Source organism: Hippocampus bargibanti, linkage group LG17 (genome assembly GCF_051943395.1).
Source record: "Hippocampus bargibanti isolate YZ-2025 linkage group LG17, ASM5194339v1, whole genome shotgun sequence".
Classification (NCBI taxonomy): Eukaryota; Metazoa; Chordata; class Actinopteri; order Syngnathiformes; family Syngnathidae; genus Hippocampus; species Hippocampus bargibanti.
Window position 1 is genome coordinate 11651616 of NC_142750.1, and position 27377 is coordinate 11678992.

A 27377-nucleotide genomic window follows, 5' to 3' on the forward strand; every position below is an offset into this window, starting at 1 on the left:
ATGCATTGACGTGATGAAGGGACTGCTACAGTGTGTCCTTTCTCGGACAGGGGCGTTCATTCCGTGACGTGACGTCAGGACTCGTCACCAACTCAAAAACAAGACTTCCGGAGTATTCAGCGCGAGTCTTAAAATGTAAAATATAGCTATATGCGGTGGAATCTTTGTAAAACACGCTCAGTAGAAGTCATTTGAAGACATTTTACAAATTATGGACACAACTTGTCCGGAGACGTCGGTTGTCCTTTAAGGTTGAGGGGCAAAATGTGGCCCAACACCCCGTTCCACTAAAGCATATCAGACGTGTTTACTTCAAATATTCTCAAGTGCCTTTGCCCCTGTCATTTTCAGCGTCACCATAATTTCTTTAGCCTTTAAGGACAACCGACGTCAGTTTTTTGTTTTTTAACTGACACCAGAAAAATGTTTTATAGCATCTAAAATACCCAAAACACGCAGTATGATATTTTTAATCAAATGCAAAACACCAATAAAAATGACTGAAAGTGTCCAAAATCTGCAAAAAATTTAGCTGCGAATTGGGCATTTTCAGAAAGTCCCGCCCCCAGTTTATGACGTCACGCCAAGACGTCTCGCATTGCTTGTGAATCAAAACAATGGCTTCAGATTCGGAGAATATGCTTTCTTGTTACACATCCAGTTATGAATATGATTCAAATAGTTCTGAAGAGGAATGCATTCATGTTTGCAATCGATTAAACAATTGTATGTGCCATTTTGAGACAACATTGGGGGAAAATCTCTCACCCAAAAAAAAGACGCACAAAATGGCGACCTCCAGTGGCCACCTCCGCTTCCACAGGCTGATAAATTCCGTATATGGTGCTTGGACGCCCTCTTCTGGCCTTCTGGCGGCTTTTGGGTACAACACGAGGTCCCCAGACCAAACAACTACAGCAAAATACATTGCCGTGATAGAAGGACCGCTACAATGCGTCTTTTTTACGGTCAAAGGGCGGTCCTTTAGTGACGTCACGTACGGACTCGTCACCAACTCAAAAACAAGACTTCCTGAATGTTCAGCGCGTGTCTTAAAACGTAAAATATAGCTATATGCGGTGGAATATTTGTAAAATACGCTCAGTCGAAGTCATTTGAAGCCATTTTACAAATTATGGACACAACTTGTCCGGAGACGTCGGTTGTCCTTTAACAGAAAGCCCGCCACCAAAATCCTTTATGAAAACGAATTGAACCATCGTAGGTGTATAATGAAGTACCTTGACATACAAGTGACCTGATAGACGAGTTTTGAGATACAAGTTGCTGTTCCGATTATTTTTTTTTTTACTTGTTCAGAATCAGAATCAGAAAACGTTTAATCTTAATCGCACAGTGAGGAAATTTGCTACATTTTGAAATTTGTTGCAAGCGCTGTATGGCGGCAGTGACTCGACTCACTTCACAACAAGTAGTTGGTTGGCTGACAGATTCCGAAAAGATTTCCAAAAAATATTAAAAAAAAAACAGTTACATGGCATATTTCAAACAGCTTTGTCTTAGAATTGCCTCGGCGAGCTTAATCCTGACAAAAATAGAAAATAACATTGACAGGTGAATGACTGGTCCGAGAACCATTTAGGCAACTCATATATGTAAACATAAACAGTATTCACGGTCATATATTCTTCATCCTCTGCGATAAATGATATTTATTGCAGTTTAGAGAAGCAGTGAGTCTTTGTTTGCCTATGCCAATATTATACCGCCCTCCGGTGGCCAAGGCTGGCACACCTGAAGGAGCAGCACGATAAATTAGTTTGAAGTATGAAATCAATAAATAGAAAGTGTATAATTCTTTAAATTCAACTAAATTCAACAATGCCATGTTTTCTTAAGTAAGACAAAGTCTAGGTTGTTGTTTTTATTCTCATGAGAAAAAGCACATTGTAATTTTACTTTTTTTTGTGGGAGGGTGGTCTTGCAATGGTTTAATAATATGAGATATGAAATTAATTATGAATATGAAAAAGTAAGGTGACGCGTAGTGGCTCATTGCAAAGAAGCGCCTCTTACCTCCTCCACGGTGAGGGGCATGCAGATGCGGTACTCCTTCATCAACATAGTCTTGAGCACAAAATGTTTCCGTTTAAAAGCACACTTGCGTCTGACGCGTCAAGCTTCAAGTCAACCTTTCCCGTTGAAAATCATTCATCAAGAGGAACGAAATCTATTTTTGCCATCCTCCGTTCCAAAAAGACGCCGTTAAAGTTCACAGATGCCACCGTGATTCTCGGTTCACTTTTGTGATTCTCTCCCTGGAGATCCGTCGAGTGTCAAGTTTCAAAGTGAGGCCAAAACTTCCAGACCTGCCAAATTATAGGAGCATCAGCGAACTGCGACTCGCAAGCCCTCCCGTTTCAAGAAGTCCAATCCTCCGCTGCGTCCGCGCAGCTCCGAGCAGCAAAAGAACGCGGCGGACTGAACTGATGCGACGCAGTCAAGTTGGAGTTAGTGGGAAAGGCAAATCAGGAAGTACAAAAATTAGGCTTTCACAATAAATAATCACGTGGTCTTTTAAACGCTCGCAGAGGGAATAAATCTTGTTTTTCAATTTTTACTATAATGAAATCTTCTATTAACATACATGTGTCTTCAAATCCGTGTTAATTTCTTCCTAGATTATTTTTTAAACTGCGTAATTGCGTGTATTTTGGATTGCAAACTAGGAATACTCGATCGGGGTTTTCTAGCTTTGTGACTTCACTATTTTAAAACTCATAAACGAGAGTATAACGTAGTAGTTAAAAACGGCAACAATTAACACATATTTAATACACTTTAAAGAGTTTTTGAAAATCATCATAGGCTATTTTAATCTGTAAATGATATAATCGTCATAAACATACGTCCATAGTGTTAGTGTTTTTGTACCTTGCTTCAAAAACAAAAATGCAGTGCTAATAAAAATGAACTACGCTGGAATCGCTTCTTCATCTCACACCTGCGTGAAATGTGTCGAAACGTGGCTGATCTTGGTTCTGAAATTTAGCCATAATTAACTTTGTTAAAAAAGACTAGAAGCCGGAATGCATTTCGAAATGGATTTGTGATATGTATGTAGTGTATGTCATCCATTAAAGTTTTCATTCGAAATCACAGATCGCAAAACCTTCAAGGTTCCATATTCATCTCAATATGAATCACATTCCAAATGTTCTCGAACAAGCTCTTACACGGTAGGTTGAAACTCTCATTTGGACGAATAGGTTTGATACAAGGTTTATTTTTTCATGATACCTCATCAGCAATGGTAAACAAATCAATGAAAAAAACGATAAGTGTATTCATGGCTTGACACGCCTTTTTCTTGTCACAATTCTGGAAACAAGTGCTCGACATGCTTGTTCGGATGTAATATGAATACTGACATATTTTAAGTGGATTTGCGTAAAAACACGTTCGTCTCCCATCAATCCTTTATGTAACAAGCGCTTGCATGTTTTTTTGCAATGGCAGATGTCGCTAGAGAGCCGTTCCTCGGTGTGAGGCGACCCTGAAAGAACACGAAAAGCATGTTCCACCAATTTACGCAAATCTCATGATCTAAAACCAGTTTGTATTTCTCTCCTTGTCCGACCTGTCCCTCCGAGAGACCGTTTAAAATAAAATTAAGTCAGATGAGATATGACAACATATATAGCTATAGCTGCATGCAAGACTGTCGATTCTTGAAGACAACAACAATAAAGTAAGAGAATTCAAATTGATCAATTCGTCCCAGGCCACACAAAAAACACCATTATTTTGTTATGTAACGTTTGAAGAAAAATCGCAGTTTTGTCTAAAAAAAACATCAAGAACGAGCAGAGAATTGCCATTTTGCAGATCTGAACACATGAGGGCGCCATGTTCTCGCAGAGTTGACTGGAGCTCAATCCTTTTGTTGTGCAAATGGTCTCATCCATTTTATTTTCATGAATAGAAAAGGTCACATTTCCCCCCTATAAAAACACTTTTGTAGGGATATATATATATATATATATATATATATATATATATATATATATATATATATATATATATATATATATATATAACGGAGTTGTACACTAAGATTATTAAATTATGACGGAAGTAACGCAACGGCGCACAGTATGGCACGAAGTCCCGCCCATAATTTTCAGAACTACTTGGAGAAGTCGTATGTTATTAACAAGACGAAACCCATGCGACTTCACCTATCCCTTTTAGGTGTGTGTGTGTGGAACCGGAGTACCCGGAGAAAATACACCCAGGATTGAACCCACGACCTCTGCACTGTGAAGTTGACGCACTAACCATATACAGTATATATTTTATTGACATCTTAATACTGATGAGATTTTCGAAAGAAAAAAAAACAAGTTAGGCACACTTGCTGAATTAAGAAAATAAAGCTGCATTTCTCCTAAATGATTACTGTGCAGCTGTGTCAGCATGCGCTGCAAAGCAAATGCAATTAAGCCGATCGCAAATTAACACCTCGCCAGATTTAATTGATCAATTTGATCATCTGACTCCCACGCAGATGGCAAATTAAAGTGGAGATACATTGCATGACTTCCTTAGTTACCGCAAGGCAACATCTGTAATTGGACTGTGTGCACTCCCCACTCCTCCCTCGTCCCCCACCCACTCTCACCGATGATACCTGGTACGGTCCAGCCGGCACATTCCGATCGTCTGTCACAGAGTCGCGCACACAAACAAACAGCGTGTGTTCCGGCTGGTGGCGGCAAGGAGAAGCTGTTGCTAAGAGACCCGCCTTCCTCGCCTCCCCACATTATTAGCTGGCCTTTAACATCCGTCACTTCCTCGCTGCCGCTCTGTTACCGTGCAGAAAGCACCTTGTTTCTCTGCAGCTTCCATAGCAGACGAGGCGAAATTAATAATGTTAAAGGCCTGCCTGCCTTATTGGTGGCATCAGTCAAAAAGATGCTAAAGTTGGATGTGGCTGATCCGCTTAATCATCGCATGACATCCAGTGGTGTCCGTGTGTATGCGTGTGTGTGTGTGTGTGTGTGTGTGTGTGTGTGTGTGTGTGTGTGTGTGTGTGTGTGTGTGTGTGTGTGTGTGTGTGTGTGTGTGTGTGTGTGTGTGTTTTGTTTCTCTTGATGTTAAATTACTCAGACAACTGTGGAAAACAAGGCTGAGAGCTACTTTAAGATGTACTTATTTACTTTAATACTGCAGTTTCATTGTTTGAGGGTGTGTGTCCAAGATAGTGTGACATACACTGGCATGTTTGCTTTAGAGTGCCTCATTGTAGACCGTGGGTGTAGGCTCATCACACAGAAGAGCCAGGAGGCGGGAAAAATTATTCCCAGCGTTTGGGAAAGCACGTGTATACACACACACATATACACACACATATACACGCATATATATTATATCGATAGTGCTGCTTATTACGATACTATTTCTATGACCGCAAGGAGAAAATTTACATGCCGCAGGCTCGGATATATCGATAGTCCGGTTATATAGATATTTTTTCAGACTCCCGAGAATATCGATATAACGAGACTTTACTGTGTGTGTGTGTGTGTGTGTGTGTATATATATATATATGTGTGTATGTATGTATGTGTGTGTGTGTGTGTGTGTGTGTGTGTGTGTGTGTGTGTGTGTGTGTGTGTGTGTGTACATTATGAAGTGGTGGCGGGAAAAACTCAAGGCGGCCAATCTGCACCAACCGAACGCAAAAGCTCCAATCGGGGAAACTTGATCTCCAGTCCAAAATATGAAAGAGCCATTATTCATAAAAAGCCAGCCAAAGAAATTCAAGCGACAAAGTGGCATCTGACATGCAGCCATCCAACCCGCGTCCATGTTGATGCAATCTGCCTTGTTTGATTTGCTCACATCCCAAAAACGCAGGAAGGAAAGTTCAACAGATTAGTTTGGAAGCGACCTGGTTTTCCCTTTTTTTTTTGTAATCGAGCGAGTTATCAGACCTCCAAAAATCGTCTCCTGCATAATGGATCAGCAAATTTCAATTTGCTGTCGGTGAAGAGTGATTGCTTTTTCATTTTCATTTTTTTTTACGTCTATCCCATCTTGAGCCTCAGCTTGAGCTCCAATTGCAGATTAAATGACAACTGCTCAGAAACACAAGTGTGATGTTTGTGTGTGTGTGCATGCGCACGCGTGTGTTTGTGTGTGTGTGTGTGTGTACTTGCGTGTGAGTGAAGCGTCTAACATAGAGCGTCACAGTGGTCATCACACATCTTGGGTGTGCTTTTCATCCATTCTCTCTCCCCCCCCCCCCCCCCCCCCCCCCCCCCCCCAGTTCCACGCCCCTCGAAGCTGCTACCTTTATGTCGCTATGGTGACAGTGGTTGCTCCATAGAAATTCATCGTAAAAGAGAAATGACACATTCTGCATTTAAAACAGCCACAAAGTTTATCATTTAAATAGCTACTCGTTTAATGCTATTGTTCAATGAAGTTTTAACACAAACGGTTGAGCAGCACATGTAAACAGACAATGAACAATACTTCATGGCATGTTTATTTTATCCTCTGGGAAAAATTATTCCTCTTAACTATATGTTTTCAGGTTGCAATTTTACAATGCGGTTTCACTTCCGGCTTTCGATTGAAATCGATGTCAGTCACGCCTCGAGGGCAATGAGTTCACTCTCCTTGCTGCCTGTACCTGTTGAAAGGGACATTTCCTTTCCCTAATATGAGTCGAGCCAACTGCAAACACGGAGAGCACAGCAGGATTGGTGAGATTTTTGTTCTCCGATAGTGAAAGAAAAAAAAAAGGTTCAGATTGCTCGTCACTGAGGTGGTCTTGACCTTTAAAGTTGATTGTGCACTTTTAGTGCCGCGAGGCAAACGGACAGTTACTTGACCGTGCAATTATGGGGGCACATTTGGTTGAATTGAAATGCCACGAATGCCATTTTTTGCTGTGGGTCAAATTATAGTTACGGTGTCCTCTTGGGGGGGGGCGTTATGTTTCATCTTCTCCTCATATTACATATATATAGAGCGCACAACAAATGAATGAATAACTAGTTTTCAAATTCGAAGTAAAAAAATCATACTGTATTTGTGGTTTACATGGGACAATGTGAAAGTTTGGTTCAGACTTTAATAATATAATAATAATAATAATAATAATAATAATAATAATAATAATAATACATTTCATTTATAAGCGCCTATCAAAACTCTCAAGGTCCCTTTACAGTTATAGGATAAGTTTTTCTGTGGTGAGCAGCGGCAGCCACACGCGGCAGCATTCACTCAACCCGAAATAACTCAAACAGATAGAAAGCTAGCTAGATAGCTAGCTAATAGATAACTAATATATAGCTAGCTAGATAGCTTGCCAGCTTGATAGCTAATAGATAGCAAATAAATAGCCAGCTATACAGCCAGCTACATCGCCCTTTAGCAAGCATCATGGAATTTCACAACTTTGATTTGCGTTTGCAGGCCGAATAAAATTACATGGCGGGCCAGATTTGGCCCCTGGACCTTGACTTTGACACGTGTGCCTTAAAAAGTAATTTTATTTTACAGACTTGTGACTTTAAAAGTAATTTGGTTTTTATATGCCCCAAAGAATTGTCAAATCTCCACTTGACGTAAAGCCGCCTTACATAGATGTCAAGTCACAAACATTGTGGGTCCTCTTTCAGCTTGAATGTATTGCGATGCACATTTTTTTGGGGGGTGGTGGTGGTGGTTTTGTTTTGTTTCTTTTTTGTCTTTGAGACACTGGTCAGGTTTAGGAAGGTACATCAAAATTAAAAATGTGACATGGGGCAAAAGATGATGCCACTCTCTCAGGCGGGAATGCAAATTGTAAAGTCACTCTTCAGATGACTTCACTAAGAAAAGTAATGCGATATATTGTCGGTACTGTGAAACATAGATTTGATATTGTACGTAACATGTTACCAGCATCATTGGGAGAGAAGCGTTTTACACTGGATAAGTCTCGATTTTCTGATAGTTTCATCCACCCTCCTTTAAAAAAATGTCCAAAAACACATAAACAACTTTTGATAAGCTGATGGATCCATGCAAGTGATTTCAGTAGAGCGCGGCTCTCTTTCTGACGGAATGCAAAAAAAGAGATGCCAAATCTCATTGAGAGCACCTGATGTGCATGTAGCTCAATTAGCCGCTTGGTTTCCTTATTTTGGATGCGTTTTCACAGTCCGTTACAAATACACCTTGACGTTCTCACAAATAGCAAGCTTTCGTAACGTTGCCGACTTTCCGCTTTGCAATTCAAATTGCCTCCGAAATTACATTTGCATCCGCCGAGTTATCACGCAATGTCGACAAGTGGGTGGTGGCGATGGCGGTGATGGTGCGTTCGTTCGCGCGTGTGTACGTGCAGCGGGGGCGATCGCATCCATCTCCACAACCAATTTGTTGCCTTTGTCGCTGAGCAAAGTCCTTCACCGGGAACAACTCTATCGAGTGATAACTGCCAATGTAACAAATCAAGTGAATAGGAGAGACTTCAGAGTCACGTTTTAACCACTTTCTTTGAGTTTTTTTTTCATGTTTGTACTCACTCAGTTTGTACTAGCGTGTTACTGAGGTTCTGCTCACCGATCTTGTTGATCGCTAACAAGCTGATAAAAGCACACGTCCTCGGAATAGTTCTTTACAAAATGTCAGAAAAAAACTTTTGAGAGAGAACATGAAAAAAAAACGATGATGATGCACTTAAAAGTTTTAAATGACCATCATTTTTGTTCTTTGTTTTTTTTTTACATTTTGCATTATTACGATTGTTGTTTATTTTGCAATAATCTAATAGTAAAGATCTATTTGTCGCATGTTTTGATTCTTTTTTATCCTTTTGGGAACATTTATCTAAATTTTGAGGGTACCTTGGAATGAAAAACTGTATTTTCCTGTGTATAAGGCACAGCCAAAAGCCTTGATTTTCTTCAAGATGACCCAGTGCCTTATACGCCAGTGCGCCTTATATGTGAAGTAATATTGAGCCACAATAGGTCTCACAACTGCTGTCAGCAGCCACCGACTCCATTTTCCCATAGAAGTAGTGCGTAACCCCAGCCTCCACTGTAGTGCCTTATAATGTGTTCTGCCTTATATTTAGAACTTTTAGGTATTTTTATATTCTATATTTAGAAAACATTTTTTTCATTCATTGAAGGTGCATCTTATAGTCTGGTGCGCCATATATATGGAAAAAGTTTGAAAATGCAACATTCATTGGGGGTGCGCCTTATACGCTGATGCGCCTTATACACTGGAAAATATGGTAGGTCATTTACGTGGAAAACATGTCTCAACTTCAATTTCTAGTTCAGAAATGTCTTCCCAAACTAACAGCTACGATAGGCTCCAGCACCCCCCGCGACCCTAATGAGGAATAAGCGGTACGGAAAATGGATGGATGGATATATATATATATATATATATATATATATATATATATATATATATATATATATATATATATATATATATACAGTAAAGTCTCGTTATATCGATATCGGATATATCGATAGTCCCGGTTATATCGATACTATTTCTATGCACGCACGGAGAAAATTACATGCAAACAGGGTCGGATATATCGATAGTCCCGGTTATATCGATATTTTTTCGGACTCCCTTGAATATCGATATAACGAGACTTTACTGTATATATATATATATATATATATATATATATATATATATATATATATATATATATATATATGGCCTAAACTACCAGTAACACTTTAGTTTGCTGACGAAGTTTCTTGGATAAGAAGCGAAACGTCCGACAACTTCAAAGAAGTACAGACTGAAGAAACCTTTTCAGCAACTTCCCAAACTAATTAATTTTGTAAGTAGAAGTAGTATTGTATGTTAAAATAAGGAAAAAAAAACAAGAAAAAAATAATTTGTGATGTAGTATATAATAAAAATCTTATAGGGGAACATTGAGCTCTGTATTAAATATAAAATGCACGGTTAGTGTATGCTATATAAATCCACGGCAGGTGCATTTCTACATAATGCAACCACGAGGGTGCATTTAACATGCAGTACTTTACGCACTGGTTGAGGTTTAAATCGTTTAATTTGACACCGCACCGACTACTAAATCCTCTAAATCCAGAAGAAGTTGAGTGTGCAAGAGCATCCCTTGTGGAGAAACGTATGCCAGAAGTCAACCAGCCAGTGTGACCTTTTCACCGCCCTCTCCTTTTCTTCCACTCCCGTCGGTCTCGCTCCCATGCCGTCACCATGGCGACTTCTAAAAAAAAGGATTCCTTTCCAAAGAGGAAGCCGCATCTCGAGATGTTTTCAAACGAAGATTGCAAAAACTTTGCTTGTACTTGCAGTATGTTCTTTGCTCCCACGCTTTGGCCGTGAATGAGTCACAAAAGGCCTGCATGATGGTGATGAGTGCTTTTAGTCAGCCAGCGAGTGAGAAAATATTCCACAATCATCATTCAAAGAGTGCAATTAGCGTCGACTTTATTTTTCTATTTGGTAGTCCAACCTGAATGCAAACCACCTTTTTGAAAAAAACTTGTTTATGATAACACCCACAAAGAAAAAAAAAAAACAAATGAAAAAAAAGCATCAGTTAGTAAATCTTTGACAAGTTCAATCTGTTCCGCAACTCAATTCACGTGGATTCAAAATAATTGAACAGATGATCGGTACTACCATTTTCTGTTTGCCTTTGCGATCACAAATCAGATCATGTAATCTTTACATGTGGTGTCCCCAGAGATCCATCCTTGAACCTCTCCTGTTTAACTGACACATGACAGAATTTTTTCTAACTGAATGAGGACAAAACTGCAATATTGTCAGCAGTCTCATAGGCTCTGAGGCATCATGTTTCATCGCTGTTGACTCCTGTTTCCATAAAGCCCAGTGAAACAAGTCGCAATAAAGTCAATAAAAGTTCAGGTCATGGCAGCTAAAGTCTTATCGCATCCCATTTCGAAGTTGACAAATTAGTTGACAAGAGCATGCTTTCTCTGGCAGGCCACACCCTCTTTGATGAGGCAGTGTGACCTCAAATCAACATTTGCCTTCCTGCCTTCTATGTCTTGCCGTTATGCAATATGTATAAAAGCATAATGGTGCCACGAAAATCAATTTTCCACAAGATTGGAGCAAAGTAACACCTCAACTCCCGTCATTCAGAATAATTTTGTCTTGTGTATGCTTGTGTGTGTTTTCCTGCAATGATTTCTTGACCTTTTCCATTGCTTAGCGTTGATTGCGAAAACAGTCTTGGATTAGTAATTTGCATCAAAAGCACAGAAAATTTCCACTTGTCCAGTTTGCCTCCGGAATCAGCATGAGTGACCCTTTGTTTTATGGCGTGCTGTATTTACGTCATTTGAACAAAATTGGTGGCATAATATACTCAAATCAATGCTGTTATTGTTGCCATTTATTTGTCGTAGTTTGGGCAAGTGGTTTGACTCAAGCGCCTGAATTTGAAATTGTTTTGGGGCAGCTGAACAAGTTATTTAAAATGATTGCTGATTTGATGACTTGATGTTGTGCCTACATTTACTTATGCTGTTGATGATTCATTATTTTCCCTGGGTGGGGGATGTGAGAGGGAGGGGTCGGTTATATTTTCTCCTTTTATCTGATATTATCTTTTCCCCTGTCGGTCTTTTTTTTTAGCTTGATGGCATTTGCTTTTTCAGACTGAGCGTTCCAGACATAACCACACATAGTTCTGCTCCTTGTGGACACTCAAGTCATGCTCGTCATTACATTTGCCTTGTCTTTTCAACTAGTGCTTCAAAGATTGTCACTCTTTATTCTCCGGGGGAAAAAAATCACAGCCCTTTGGTTTTTCTGGCAGCTATCGTGGCACATTTAGTCAAGCACACTCCTGTTATTTTACACATCAATCCTTGCTCGACATCCTCCAGGCCAGAGTGCATTTTGCGCCGTATTCCATGTAGTACATGTGAAGTACCGGTGTAGAACACGCTTGAATTGCCTTATGACACATCTGTCTGCACCGATCCGAGCCATTAGACAGCCGAGTGGCTGCTTGAACGAGCAAAAAAAAACAACGACAAAAAGTCAGGGGAAAAAAATAACATCAGATAAAAGGAGACAATATCAAGAAAAGCAGCACAGCAGTGACGGAACGAAAAGAGCAAATACATCGGATTGAAAAAGACGTAGATGGAGGATGCATTCATGATGAAAGTGGAAGCAAAACATGTGCAATATGAACTTCCCCAAGATGTGTTGTGTGAAAGAAAACGGCAGTGGTTGCCTTTCATGATAATGAGAACATGAAGCAAAAGATGCGGTGAGCAGAAATCAAGCAGAGTTTAACCTCGCATTAGCATGTCCAGTGAGACCTCAACTTACGAACACCTATTATTACAAACTTTTCATCTTACGAACGTCAAATTTATGAAAATTAAACCTTATAATAAGCACTATTTTCATAATACACACCCACCACGGCTGGTCCATCGAGCACACGACCTTCGGATCTGGCGGAGTGATCTTCGGCGGAAGCACACAACCGGACAGCGCTCCAGCCGGCGCTACTTTCCATACCCCCTCTCATTGAATGCACACGTCGATCGCCTACTTGGAGCTTTTTGCTGATTACTATGATGGGACCGAAAAAAACCCACCACAGGCTCGTGTTCAGCCCAAGAAGACACAAAATAAAATCACAGTCGCTGAGAAGAAGGAGATAATTGAAAAACACGAACGAGGTGTGCGTTTGTGTTATTTAGTGGCCGAGCACGGCTATGCTAAGTCAACCATTGCTACCATTCTCCGGAACAGAAAAGCCATCAAAGGTGCATCTGTTGCAAAAGGTGTTTCCGTGGTCTCAAAGCGACGGTCTCGGGCAATCGAAAAACTTTTGTTAATTTGGATTAACGAAAAGCAGCTATCCGGCGACAGCGTAAGTAAAGCTATTTTATGCGAGAAAGCACGGCTAATTCACGCCATAATAAAGGCAATGTTGGCAAAGTGGAATGATGTGCAGGCTTTTACCGAACAGTTCCATTCAGAAAAGACTGTGGCTATGACAATCATCAACATGATGAACAATAATGTGATGCCTCAGCTTCGTAAGACCTTACAAGTCAGAAAGCAACAGGTGTCAATTAAGAGGTTTTTAATCAGCAAAAATGATGAGGAGTCTCCAAAGAAAAAAAGAAGAGAAGCCACACCAGAGGTTAAGTTACCAACAGTCCTTAGGGAAGGTGACTCTCCTTTCATAAGCCATCAACGACCATTAAAAAGGTAAATAAAACTTTATTTTACAGCACTGTTTATTTCTTTAATTACAGTCCTCATGTAATGTGCCTCTTTCCAAACAGCAATTCCCTTTGACCTTCGACCTCCAACACCATTCCATCAAGCCATCAATGACCATCACAAATGTAAATAAAGTGACTTTATGATACAATGCAGTGTATTTCTTTCATTACAATACAATAGCACATTTATTATACATAGAATAAGGTATGTTGTGTGTAGTTTTAAGGCTTATTTAGTTGAAAAGTATATCTTATGGAAACCCGGGAACTGATTCCCATTTTCCCATTCCCATTTTAATGGTTTCCTATGGGAATTTTTCTTTTGAGATACACACTTTTCGCCTTACACACTCTGTCTGGGAACCAATTAAGTTTGTAAATTGAGGTCTCACTGTACTAACTTCAGTTTGGTTCAAAAGCTTCCAATGGAAAAATGAACTAGCATCTTGGTAAAAATCACTTTGCGTGACTGCAGCTTTAAATAGAGGGTACAATCCATTTGTTGGGCATTGCAAAAAAAATGACAGTGTTCTTCAACAGCTTCATATTCCTCAGGTTTGTGTTTGCGGGCCCCCCTTCTGTTCTGAATCATTTGATTTAATTTTGAAAAGCAAAATTAAGTACTGTGTTTTCTGCACTATAAAGCGGTCCTAAAAGAAAATATTTTTTTTCAAAAGCTGACCATGCGCCTCATAATCCGGTGCGCCTATGGAAACCGTTTAGAAGTATGTCATTCATTGAACGTGCCTCTTATATTGCGGTGCACCTTATGTATGGAAAAGGTTTTTAAATATGTCATTCGTTGAAGACCCCCTCTAAAATGAATCCCGTGATGACTAATAAAGAGACATTATCCAAAATGGAGCATAAACGGGTACATTTTGCTCTCCATAGACATTCAGAAAAAAACAGCACACTACCCTTTATTTATTTGCCACCAGTTGTGACGGGAAGGCAAAAATTACTTTTATATAATGACATTTTTATGAAAGTGGTCCATGGCCCTCAACATTCTGGGGATGACTGCGCTGTACAGAAAAAAAAACATCAATGGTGTCATCGATGAATCGATTTTGCCTGGACTTTGTGTCTTTTTCCACGAGTGAGTGCAAATTCTTCTCATTTTAAATTGATTTCGTCCATCCGGCAGACTTGAAAGAAGCGTGTGCATTTTTTTTCTCATTTCTTTTCTTGTCACTCTTTCTTTGGGGGGGGTCGATGCTGATGGATGTAAAATGCATGTTGGCCCGGCCTGTGTGTGGAGAGGAGGAACATCTCTGACAGCATTGAGACAGTGGTCAGAAAATGACAAGTGACAGCTTCCAGTCCGTCACATTGGTCACACTGAGACTATGGAAATTTTTTTTCTGTATCAAGACTGGAAACAAAATGGACAAACCGAAACCCACAATTGAATCATCCTGCTCAAAATAAATAAAAAAGGAAACACTTAACTCATTCACTGCCATTCACAAATTTATTCGGGAATTGAAAATATGACGTAGAGCGCCATTCCCTAATTTGTTTGGGTTTCGTTTTTTCTTCTTTGGGTGCTGATAAAGCGCTGGCCATGCCCTCTGGCAATATTTTTTTCCCTTCCACAAGGGGGCAGCATGTCCCCCTTTTCCATGTTGGTGCTTTGTTCCAGCTTCAACTGTTGTTAAAGCTCTATAAGTATCAACATGTATGTATTGTATTTATTGTATTTTGTTCAGCTGCCCCCAATTCAAGCTCATATAACTCCAGACCCATATAATTTAGGAATTAACTATTTTTTTCTGAAGAAAGAAGATAGTCTAAAGTTTCTTACAGTGAATTGAATGGTTATGTAGTCTTTCAACCCAATATTCTGTGGCTCCTGGAATTCGAGTGACAATGAGAAAAACCCTGGCACTGGAGTGGACACATTTTTGCACGTCTGGCAGTGAGTGAGTTAAGCAACACAATGCTCCCTTGCTTTTTTTTTTCTGGTGTTCAATCGGAAGCCAAATAATTGAAATGGTGGCTGAATGTACAAGACAATCAAAATAATCAACATTTCTAAAACAAATTTTCACATCCTCTCATGGGAGAAAAAAAAAATCACATAATCAGATATGGAAATTATAATAAAAGGTCCCGGACATTCATGGGAAAAATAAATAACATCATTAAAATCCAAATCAAATACTAATCAAAACAACTTGTCCCACTCAGTCCGTGGCCAATAATGAATATAATTAAATGCTAATTAAATACATGAGATTAAAATGGTCATTGGACAGCAGTGCAGTCAAGTGAAATAGACAAAAGCAATATGCTTGGAACAATTGCTTGTTCTCTTCGACAAAATAAATTAGTGCTCGGGCACAGTTTCCTCCACCAACCAATAATACACTAAAGCAATCTCACCAAGTGACCTTTCCCACCTGGGAAAAAAAGAACAAGCAAAGCTGGTGGTCCGTGCTGCAAGAGCGCACAGGTAACCACCCCCCGCCCCCTTCGAGTGACACGGCAATGCATTTGTTTTCATGCTGTCGACTCTCTTCAGATGCTTGCAAAGTCAAATTGGGCCTGGTATTTATCAGAAGCAGCAAATAAGTACTCACTCCCCCCCCACTGTGCAAATTTCTCAGAATGAAACATGACAAGCTGCATCTTTCACTCCAAAGGTAAAGGTATCATGAAAGATTAAGGCAGCTCCTTGCATACATTTCCTCGTAAGCTGCGACCAACAGAGCGAGACGTCTCTGGAGATTTCATCCTTTCTTTTGCCGCCTTCTGCCTTCAATGAAAGGTTTTCTTCCTTGACGCAAGTGTGTTGGCGAGAGAGTTTGACAGGGGGGTTGCCAAATCTGTTTTGATTTGGGGAAAGGCACATTAAAGGACAACCGACGTCACTTTTTTGTTTCCTAACTGACATCAGAAAAACGTTTTATAGCATCTAAAATACCCAAAACAAGCAGTATGATATTTTTAGTCAAATGCAAAACACCAATAAAAATGACTTAAAGCAGGGGTCTCAAACTCCGGTCCTCGAGGGTTGCAATCCTACATGTTTTCCAAGTCTCCCTGTTGCAACACAGCCTCAGGCGCATTGCAACAGGGAGACTTGGAAAACATGTAGGACTGCGGCCCTCAAGGACCGGAGTTTGAGACCCCTGACGTAAAGTGTCTAAAAAGTACTTCAATTTGAAACCGGAAGTGGCCAGTTTCAGAAGGCCCCACCCCCACGTTCGTGGTGTCACGGCAAGACGTCTTGCCTTGCTCGAGAATCAAAACAATGGCTTCAGATGCGAAGAAGATGCTTTCTTGTTACTCATCCAGTTATGAATATGATTCAAATAGTTCTGAAGAAGAAAGCATACATGTTTGCAATAGATTAAAGAATTTATTCTGTGTCATTTTGAGGCATCAGGGGTGGGAAGTGTCGCACCCAAAAAAGGCAGAAAATGGCGACAAAGCCGTCTAAGGAATTAATCAGCCACAGGCAGTTTCCACAGGCTGATTAATTCCTTACATGGAGCTTTGTCGCCCTCTTCTGCCTCTTTTTGGTCCTACATGACGTTTTCAGACCAAAGTACAGCAAAATGCATTGACGTGATGGAGGAACTGCTACAATGTGTCCTTTTTTTTCGGTCAGGGGCGTTCCTTCAGTGACGTAGGGTGAGGACTCGTTACCAACTCAAAAACAAGACTTCCAAAATATTCAGCGCAAGTCTTAAAACGTAAAATATAGCTATATGCGGTGGAATATTTGTAAAATATGCTCAGTAGAAGTCATTTGAAGCCATTTTACAAATTATGGACACAACTTGTACATCTGAATGTCATTGCTATGAGGCAAAAGTTCCTATTTGTTGTTTTACAATACAATACATATTGATTTATATAGCGCTTTAACAACAGCTGAAGCTGCAACAACGCACTTAACATGGACAACTATACATATACAGGGAAAAAAAGCAGTCACAAAGAAAGCACCAGGGAGTGAAACCAAGATCAAATTAGAATCATGCTGAATCCAATGCCAAAAAGTGAGTTTTGAGGTTTTAAAGATGGGCAACAAGGGGACCGGCTGAATATTCAGTGGCAGGTCAATCCAGAGAGTGGGACCAGCAATGGAAAAGGTTAGATAGTTTTTGGCACATCTAATAATGTCTGGTCAGCGGACCTGAGGTGTCAGGAAGGTGTGTAGGTCAGGAGGAGCGAGGCCATTTAAAGATTTGAAGACAAATAATCTTCTTCTTTTCCTTTGGGATTTTCCCTTTAGGGGTCACCACAGTGTATCAGTGTCCTCCATCTAACCCGATTTTGTGCATCCTCTTCTTTCACACCAGCTACCTTCATGTCCTCTTTGACAACATCCATAACCCTCCTCTCTGGTCTTCCTCTCGGTCTCCTGCCTGGCAGTTCAAGGCTCAGCACCCTTCTCCCGATATAGTCACTTTCTCTCCTCTGGACTTGTCCACACCATCTCAGTCTGGCCTCTCTGACTTTCTCTGCAAAGCCTCTAATATGAGTTGTCCCTCTAATGTGCTCATTCCTGATCCTATCCAACCTGATCACTCCCAAAGAAAACCTCGACATCTTCATCTCTGCAACCTGCAGCTCTGCTTCCTGTGTTTTCTTCAGTGGCACTGACTCCAGTCCAAACATCATGGCTGGTCTCACCACCGTTTTATATACTTTTCCTTTAATCCTAGCTGAAACCCTTCTATCACACATCACACCTGACATTTTTCTCCAGACGTTCCAGCCTGCCCGGACACGCTTCATTTCCACACTGCTCCGGACAGTTAAACCCAAGTACTTAAAACCTTCCACCTTCTTTATCTATTCTCCCTGTAGCATCACTCTTGTACTTGGATCCCTCTCGTTCACACGCATATATTCCGACATATATTGCGACTGATCTTCATTTCTCTCCTTTCCAGGGTGTACCTCCACATCTCTAGTTTCTCCCCGACCTGTTCCCTGCTCTCGCTACAGATCACAATGTCATCTGCAAACATGGTCCACGGAGATTCTTGTCTAACATCGTCTGTCAGCCTGTCCATCACTATAGTGAATACTAACATCTTGAAAAGAACTCGAAAATGTATAAGGAGCCAGTGAAATGATGCTATAGTAGGAGTTATGTGCTCCCTCTTATCCTGGGCCAGCTGGAGACACTCAAGGATTTTTTTAGTGAATATATCTCATATGGACCGATATTGACGTCAAGACAGCAAAACACAACAACGTCACATTCACTCACTCGTTTAATACACCAAAAAATCACTAAAAATAAAACATGTGCATCGATTAAAACAGTTTAGTTGGTGGCTTCAAGTCAGCGGGCGAAGTGCGTGAAATTGGCCGAGTGGCATGGATGCCGATGGCCACCGAGGGATGAGTGTTGCCTCTTTCTTCAGCCCACCGTCCGCCTCCCCCACCCGAATCAGCTCAGTGCGGCCTCTTTCTTTGGCCGCTATCAATGAGTCCCATTGATTGGAGAAAGTCTTTCAAGAGGAGAAAAGATGTTGGGTGGAGTTGGGCGATGGCAACCATTAAATACTTCTCTCATGGGAAATGCAGCACTTTCATTAAAAAAATATTCTTAGACCAGGAACAGTTTGTTTATATATATATTTTTGAAAAACATGTTTTTTTTTTTTTTATTTTTTTTTTTTTTTTAGCTATAGCCACAGAAATTATTGCTCAATACATTTCAGCCCCGCATCCCAGGGGTTATTCTCCGTAATCAAAAGAGCACTGTTGAGCATCTAAGACAGGGGTGTCAAAGTCATTTTTTGCCACGGGCCACATTGTAGTTATGGTTTCCTCTCGAGGGCCGTTATGAATTTGGGGAACCCATTAGAATGTTTAAATCCCTTCAAATATTACATATAGAGCACACAGCAAATTAATGAATAACTCGTTTTCAAATCTGAAGTCAAGAATAATGACTTTTATTGTGGTTGACATCCAAAAATATGAAATTTTGCCTCAGATTTTAGCAATCATCATGGAATTTAACAAGTTTGATTTGCTTTCGCGGACCGAAAAAAATTATGTGGCGGGCCGGATTTGGCCCGCGGGCCTTGACTTTGACACCTGTGATCTAAGACATAAATGCCCCTCCCACATGCTTTAAATGTTATTAAACAAATGAAAACTTACTACAAGACACACAAGAAAAACTTTCAAATGCATAAAAAATACTGTACATGTTATCTCTACGTATGCCTTGAGGAGGCGGAGTCTAACAGGGTGAATGTCTGGACGATTTTATCTGCACTTTTTTCTATTTATTGCTTTTTTTCCTTTGCACTCCGACTTCAATCTAAAAAAAAACATTATTTCCTGTCTCCTCACATTGCCACTTTATTCTACTCATTTTAAAATGATGATTTAGTCCCCGACCTAACTACTACTGTTTTTCGGATGAGAAAAATGATTGCTTATTTGTTTATGTTATTTCTATTATTGTGCATACGGTAACAGAACATTTTCACATTGTGTTTACATACCAGCAATTTGGAAAAAATCTCCCTGTCAAAGTGTGAGCGGTTGTGAAGCTAATCTAACGTGTCGGGCTCGGCATCCATGCAGGTTTCCCAGGGGTTTCTGGGCATGTGAGGCATAGAGATAAGGAGAAGGGCAATGCCGCTCAGGATGAGGATGGTAAAGGAGGCGCAGGCGCACGTGAAGGACCACGAGTAGTAGTACTCGATCCAGATGGTCTCGTCACTGTCGATCATTCTCCTGACCGACTGACGCATGACCTCCACTGAGATGATGATGCACAGGCCTGCGGGCAAGATAACCCAGACTTCATTGCTGCACTCGGGTCAAGTTGTCAGCTTTCTCTGCGCTTCTCAAGTGTCTTTTCTGATGACTTTAACTGCTAATATCTGGAATTTACACTCCTTTGTTACTTGTATCGACCTTTGCGGCGTAAAATAGGACGTCAAATCTGAGACATCATGTACGACTAAGGGGTATTTTAATTTTATATCACGCTAGTCATAAAATATCTCTATATATCCATCTAGCCATCCATCCATTCATCCACCGAGAGGAAGGAGGGAGAGAGAGGGGGTGAGATCGAATTTTGTTTTTACGACTAGCATTGTATAAAATAAAGACACCTTAGTTATACACGATTTTTCACATTTGAAAAACATGTTTAAAAATATATAAAAAATGAAAAAATATACATATACTTTTTTTGTTTTACGACAGGCGAAAAGCTAAATTAGTACCAAAGCTAATTAGCTTTTTTGCTAGGCAGTTTGCAGTGTTAGCAAGGCGATGTGAACGAGCTAATGCAAGCCAACTTCCTAAAAATCATGCAAAACAGAACATATATTTTGTTCCTTTTTCTGGACCATGTATGTTTTTAAAAGTAGGAAAGAATTTTGAAACGCTGTGAAGCTACATGAAGTTGTCAAAATGGACAAAGGGCTTCATCACAGCTTTTTTTTCTCATTTTTTTAAAATATTATTTTGGGAAGACCAATCTGGTTCTGGTGTTGAATAATTCCAGTAATTGATTAATCTGATAATTACAAAATATAGAAAATAACATAACGTCTCGTTTGGTCCCTTAGGTTAATGAGTGTGTGGGAGTACTTTTGTCACTTGTGAAAATTGCAAAGTATGTCATGATGCGTGATTTTGTTGGTCTTGTTTCGATTTTATGTTGATCTTGTTTTACTTTGTCCCATGTTCAAGTCTCGTTGACTCGTTTTTGCCTCCACTTGTTATTTATACATCACTCACATATATTAGGGTGTGCCTTGGTGTCTCGTCAATGTGTGTATTTAGTGCACTGCTTTGATTCAGTTCACTGTTGCCATATGTTGCCTTCCCGTTGTCAAGTTGCTTATCGTCTCAGCGTTGTTTTCTTCCTTTGTTGATCTAGTGGTTTAAATAGGCCTAAAACCAATGAAGTCAAATGACCGTGATCTCAATTTAAACACCCCCCCCCACCCACCTGCAAAAGACTCACCATTCAAAAAGAAGAAAAAAATGAAGCGAATTGCACCTGCAAAAGCGAAGAACATGCCAGCAGGCCTCAGCAGATAGTCGCGACCCTTCCCGAAGGAGAAGATGACGCACAAGGTTCCCAGGATCATGAAGAAGAGGCTGAAAATGGCGATGGCCGCCGCCGAAATGTTGTACTCTAGCAAGAAAAAACAAAAACAGTGACAATTGCATAATTGACTTACGCCACACTTAATTAGCTTGCAGGTGATAACAACCGCCGCTTCTGAAAAGCGACATTAATTGTATTTGTGTGATATATTGGAAACACACACACACACACACACACACACACACACACACACACACACACACACACGCACACACACACACACACACACACACACACACACACACACACACACACACACACACACACACACACACACACACACACACACACACACACACACACACACACATAATGTGGCCTCTTCCTCTGGGTCTGTCTTGGAGCACATTTAATCCATAGAGTTCTTTGCTTACTTGTACTCTTTGGCATTTGACTGAGCATGATTCCGACCTGATCTTAGTTTTACTCCCTGGTGTATTGTACTATCTTTGCGACTTCTTTATTTCCTTTATATGATAGCTGTCCATGTTAAGCGCTTTGTTACAGCTTCAGCTGTTTTAAAGGACAACCGACGTCACTTTTTTGTTTCTTAACTGACATCAGAAAAACGTTTTATAGCATCTAAAATACCCAAAACACGCAGTATATTTTTATTCAAATGCAAAACACCAATAAAAATGACTTAAAGTGTCCAAAATCTGAAAAAAAATAATTGTGTGAGCGTTTAGGACTTCGTAAACATTCAATCCAGCGTAAGAACTCTTAGACTTTCTTTTCTCATCAGTAAAAAAAAGTTATTTCCTAACTTATCAGTCTGGAGTTATATGAGCTTGAATTGGGGGTGGCTGTCCAAAATACAAGGCAATGCATACATATTGGTTTATATAGCGCTTTAACAACAGTTGAACCTTGAGCAAAGCGCTAACATGTGAAAAAAAGTGTATTGCTCCCCCTTGTGGAAGTGAAAAAAACATTTCCAGAAGTCTGGCCAGCGCTTTATCGGCACCCAAACAAGAAAAAACAAGAGTAATTTGGGAATGGCGCTCTACATCATATTTTCAATTTCCAAATAAATTCATGAATGGCAGTGAATGAGTTAATTTATTGGCACATTTGAAAAATAATCTGACTGGCAGTTTCCTTTGTAGTGACAGCTTTTTAGCATGTATGAGAGCATTTGCTCATCTCCATAAGCATGAAATAATATCATTATGTATATGAATGTATGTGTGAGAGAGAGAGCACAGTTCACAGGCGTATATGAGCAGGCACGGAGAGAACATACAAACTCCACACTGGCCGGAGAAGTGATTGAACCCATGACCCCTGCACTGTCAAGTTGACATGCGATGCTGTATATATTTTTTAAAAAAAAGGGGGTGGTGATGCAACTTTTACCCTTCTGGGTCTTGACTTCAAAAACCTCCGCTTCTTCTCCTGATGTGAAGTGTTTGAAGTAGGAGCAGTTTTTGGCTGCAAAGACAAAGAGACGTGTTAAAAGGGCTTAACGCACAAGCCCAAACTGAACATCTGGAAATGGAATTATTGTAAAGCGCTCCATGCCTCTTCATCATTGTTTCCCCTTGCCATTTGAGAGCGCTTTGAGTTTATTACATTTTTTCATTATTACCAGCGTCATTGTTTGTACTTTGTCAGTTGTGCTTTGTACTTTAATCATGTCCTTGGATCTATCTTGGTCTTTTGGTGGACCATATTAGTGTGTATATGTGTGCATGTATCTGTATGTGTGTGTGTATACACCAGGCAACAGAGGAGCCGTTTGTTACCCCGGATGAGAAAGAATCACTAAAGAGGTTACCTAGCAACAGGCTGCCGCTGGTCCGGCTGGTCCAATTCATCCACATGTTCTGGCATAGCAAAGGGGACTGTGGGCATGCGTTTGTGTGCGCGTGAGCATTTTGAAGAAACCAAATCATCTATTAGAGAGTGCATGAGTTGTATGAAAAGTCTGCCTTTGCAAAGTTGATGCTGCTCAGTTTTGACGAAGATGCAGTGCTTTCAATCCATTTATGTCGATGTTAGATTGATTTAGTTATTTTTGTGTGTGTACATTATTGATTTAGGATTATTTGTGTGTGTGTGTGTGAGTGCGTGTGCGTGTGCATGTGTGTGTGTGTGTGTGTGTGTGTGTGTGTGTGTGTGTGTGTGTGTGTCCGAGGTATAAAAATGCACCAGGGCAGGTTAAACTTTGTTTTGGAATTTTAGTTTGGATTTTAGCAAGCATTATGGCACTTGGCATGCTTGATTTGCTTTCGCTGGCTGAATAAAATGATATGGTGGGCCAGATTTGGCCCCCGGGCCTTGACTTTGACACCTGTGATCTAAACTGAAAGTAGACAATTTATTTTTCACAAAGAAAACGCCACAAGCGCAGCTGCACCGTCGTCAAATACCAAATCCTGCGTCTTTTGTCCGCGCAATCTGCCCGGGGGGGGGGGGGGGGGGGTTTCCCAAGTAGTCATTAATAATGCCGGTCCATATAACGTCGACTTTATTGGCAATTGAACCGTTTTTTTTTCATGTGAGAACAAACCACGTGGGAACGACTCCATTATGACCATGCTCGCAGACTTGCCAATAACGCAAGAAAGGTTGCAAGATTGCATCACTACGTCATATTGTTGTCAACACGCGTGGCAAATATCATCGAGCGTGTCTCATATGAAATGTGGCATTCATTAAACGTGTGCCGCAGTGGTTTGACGAGCTAAGGTGGAACTGATTGGGGGGCATTCGGTCCCATCATTGACCTTGCAGTTGAACTAATTGAGACATTTTAGTTACGGGGGGAGGCTTAAAGGACTGTAAAAAGGTATCGTGTTATAACATCTGTCATTCAAAGGGAGTTTTGTTGTTGTTGCAGTCTGATTTCCTTCTCGGCATCGTCAGCCATCTTTGATGTGGCATGATCGCTTCATTCAATGTGACCGAGGGGTCGCACGAGGACTTAAACGTAAACTGGGACACAACGGAGCCTTCAGAGACTTTGTTCAGATCCTGGGGTGGACCTGAGCCTCTGACTCTGCCCTGAAATACCTCACAATGACCCAAAATGTGCCCCCAAAATGGTTCTGGGTGAATGTTTTAGATCACAGGTGTCAAAGTCAGGTCCGGGAGTCAAATCTGGCCCGCCACGTCATTTCATCCAGCCCGCAAAAGCAAATCAAACTTGTGTAAATCCATGATGCTTGCTAAAGTACGAACCAAAATTGCTTCCCTTTGCTCCCAATCATCCATGTAGACCATGTGGGTGACCAAAATAATATTTTTAAACAAACTATGGCACATTCTGGCTGGGCATTTTGGTGTTTTGACAGAAAATTCTGCCTTGCATTGTCATCCAGTCAGACAATTCCGCAGAGCGACACTATGAACACGCAAGACTCACTAAAAGCTCCCTTTGGACATTCGAACATCCTCGCCCGTCAGTTCACAAATCCATGCCCTCCATCAATGCTCCCCACTGCCCACCATAGGTGAGCTTTTAAATGGTGAAATGGAGCGCTAAGGCACACTTTATCGAGACTCATCCCCATGTTGAGCAGCAGGTGATGGCAGACATGATGATGGAAGTCAATGAAAGATATCTGAAGACTAAAACGGCCGGACATGCACGCACAACCAAAGGCTAGGTAAAGCTACCCCCCTGGTTACCCTCCTCCCCGCACCCTCACCTGACCCCCAAAGCATCCGCCTAACCGAGCTTTTGTTGATGGTGAGTTTAAATTTTCCCTGGAATTGCATGCACGAATATTTGTATGTGATCATCTGTCAGTGTAATGCATTGAAATCAACCGTCAATGTGTCAATGAAGTACGACCACGTTGACCTGAAAAATCGATTCTACTTGGTCGAGCGCAAGGGTGTCAAACTCATTTTTTGCCGCGGGACACTTTGTAGTTAAGGTTTACTCTTGAGAGCCATTATGAATTTGGGGAAGCCATTAGAATGTTTCATCTCCTCCACATATTATATCTGGAGCACAGAAAAAAACATTATCCATTACTTGTTTTAAAATTTGAAGTCAAGAATAATGACTATTATTGTCGTTTACGAGGGATAATTTGAAAATTTTCTTCGTACTTTAACGAGAATCTCAGCATTTGACATGATTGATTTGCTTTTGAGGGCCGAACAAAATGATATGGCGGGCCAGATCTGGCCCCTGGGCCTTGACTTTGACACCTGTGGTCTAGCGCCATCCACTTTCTTGTGCATCCGCATCAATGCATGTTTGAGCTACCAGAACCGGATTTCAATTCTGTGCTGGAAGAAAAGAACTCACCTGAGAATCAAATGTATTCCTCAGCCTGCAGTAATATTCACCAGATTTCCTACGTCTCCCCACGTCAGAATCAGAATCAGAATCAGAATCATCTTTATTGCCAAGCATGTAGGACACACAAGGAATTTGTTTCCGGTAGAACACGCTGCACTAGTATCGTTGTCAAAAAAACTGCTAAGTGGCACTATACAGTTCCATTTTGGCTACTGTTGTTACTGTTGGCTACTGTACTGAGTACATGTTTCATTTTAATCTATTTCCAGCACAAAGGCGCAGAAAGGATATGCAAATGTCAAGGGTGACTTTCATTTTCTATTCCATGAAAAGCTCATTTGTACCTTTCTGCATTGTCAGCCTCAGTTCAAGACGAGACCCCCGTTTATTTATTTTCGACGTCTATGTCGGTCAAATGTCTGAGAGCAAATTGCGGGCCCACCTAGTTACATTCTTTGGGGTCATCCTACCTCCAGGCAAGCCGATGGGGCCGCAGCCTTTGCCCTGTGGGTCCTCCTCCACCATGAAGATGTTTTTCTTGCATAGCCTCCACAGGCCGAAATGAGCGGCCTGGCAGGTGACGTTGAGCTTGTCCACGCGGGGGCTGAGAACAGCCCAGTGATCCGTCGCCACGGCGGCAAGCATGGCCGACATGCCCACCACGATCACCACTGATGTGATCTTCACCTTGGTGGCTTGCTCATCAAACATCCTGCGTCGTTCCTAAGTCGCCGTTTGGTTCAGGAGGTTCTTCTCACTTGTCGTCCTCCGGTCCCATTCCTCGACTGGTCTTTCTCACCCTCTGCCTTGTTCCTGTCATTTGGTACAAGGCAAAAAAAGAGGGGACCTGAAAATGGCGTCCTACTTTCTACCTCTCCACTCTTGCTCTCCCTCACCGCTTTCTCTTTCGTGAGTGGAAGCTGTGCACTAAATGATGAAAATGTACTTTTGGCAGCTACTATAGGTGCAATCTAAAGTCAACTTTAGGTAATCTTTGTGTCCCCCACCCTCCTTATTTTGACACATCCAGGGCCTCAAAAACAATGTTGTCATTTATGTAGAACACTTTCATATTCTTAGCAGCTTCAAAACTCATTTGCGTGTCAAGGGAAATCCCTTCCCCTCACCCGGAGGGGATATTTCCTTTATTAGTCGTCCGATGAGCTGATCCACTTACTCAACCAATCAGGAGTCACCGTTTCACAGGAGGGTCCCACTTGATGGCACAAGATGATCTACATTTAGAGCCATGTTAAAAACAACAGCAAAAACAAAAATCTGTTTTTATAATCCTGCGTAGCAATCTGGTAGAAAGTTTATAGAATCAGAATCAGAATCATCTTTATTGGATTGGATTGGATTGGATATGCCTTTATTAGTCTCACAGTGGAGAAATTTATGGCCACGTATGCAGAACACACAAGGAATTTGTTTCCGGTCGGACACGCTGCACTAGTATCATCATCAAAAAAATGCAAAGAGGCACTATACAGTTCAAAATAACTCATAAAATATAACTTTTTCCATGCACCAAAAAATCCATTGACACTTTGCAGGCATAACATGCAGCAAGTCAGGCATAACATGCAGCAAGTCTGGTGTAACCCGGCTGTGCTATTTGATTTGGACACGTCACACTATTTTCGAAAGCGAGCGTGCTGCCAAAGTGCTCTCTGTAAACACCATCACGAGGCAAGCCAAGCGG

General features: G+C 40.9%; 2 protein-coding genes across 2 annotated transcripts in view; both read right to left on the reverse strand.

The window, feature by feature from the left end:
- pitpnc1a (phosphatidylinositol transfer protein cytoplasmic 1a) overlaps positions 1-2428 on the reverse strand; it is a 45420-nt gene extending 42992 nt beyond the window's left edge. The window contains exon 1 of the mRNA XM_089019412.1: positions 2038-2428. Within this exon, the coding sequence (XP_088875538.1) occupies positions 2038-2085 (48 nt within the window). The 5' untranslated portion in view covers positions 2086-2428. The remainder of the gene's footprint in view (positions 1-2037) is intronic.
- A 15900-nt stretch (positions 2429-18328) lies between these two features.
- On the reverse strand, positions 18329-26473 carry cacng1b (calcium voltage-gated channel auxiliary subunit gamma 1b). Its single transcript, XM_089018832.1, has 4 exons — positions 26143-26473; positions 22771-22845; positions 21301-21438; positions 18329-20061 (listed from the first exon to the last, which is right to left on the reverse strand). Exons 1-4 carry the CDS (start codon positions 26381-26383, stop codon positions 19829-19831), a joined length of 687 nt encoding a protein of 228 aa, XP_088874958.1. The 5' UTR covers positions 26384-26473; the 3' UTR covers positions 18329-19828.
- Between the last annotated feature and the right edge of the window lie 904 nt (positions 26474-27377).

Bases quoted from the DNA above. Each gene is read 5' to 3' on its own strand.
- cacng1b (XM_089018832.1), bottom strand. From the start codon at position 26,383: ATGTTTGATGAGCAAGCCACCAAGGTGAAGATCACATCAGTGGTGATC. The intron at 21,439-22,770 runs GTAAAAGTTGCA...TTTTCTTGCTAG, and splicing joins TGAAGTCAAGACCCAGAAGG to AGTACAACATTTCGGCGGCG. The intron at 20,062-21,300 runs GTGCAATTCGCT...TCTTGCCCGCAG, and splicing joins CATGTTCTTCGCTTTTGCAG to GCCTGTGCATCATCATCTCA.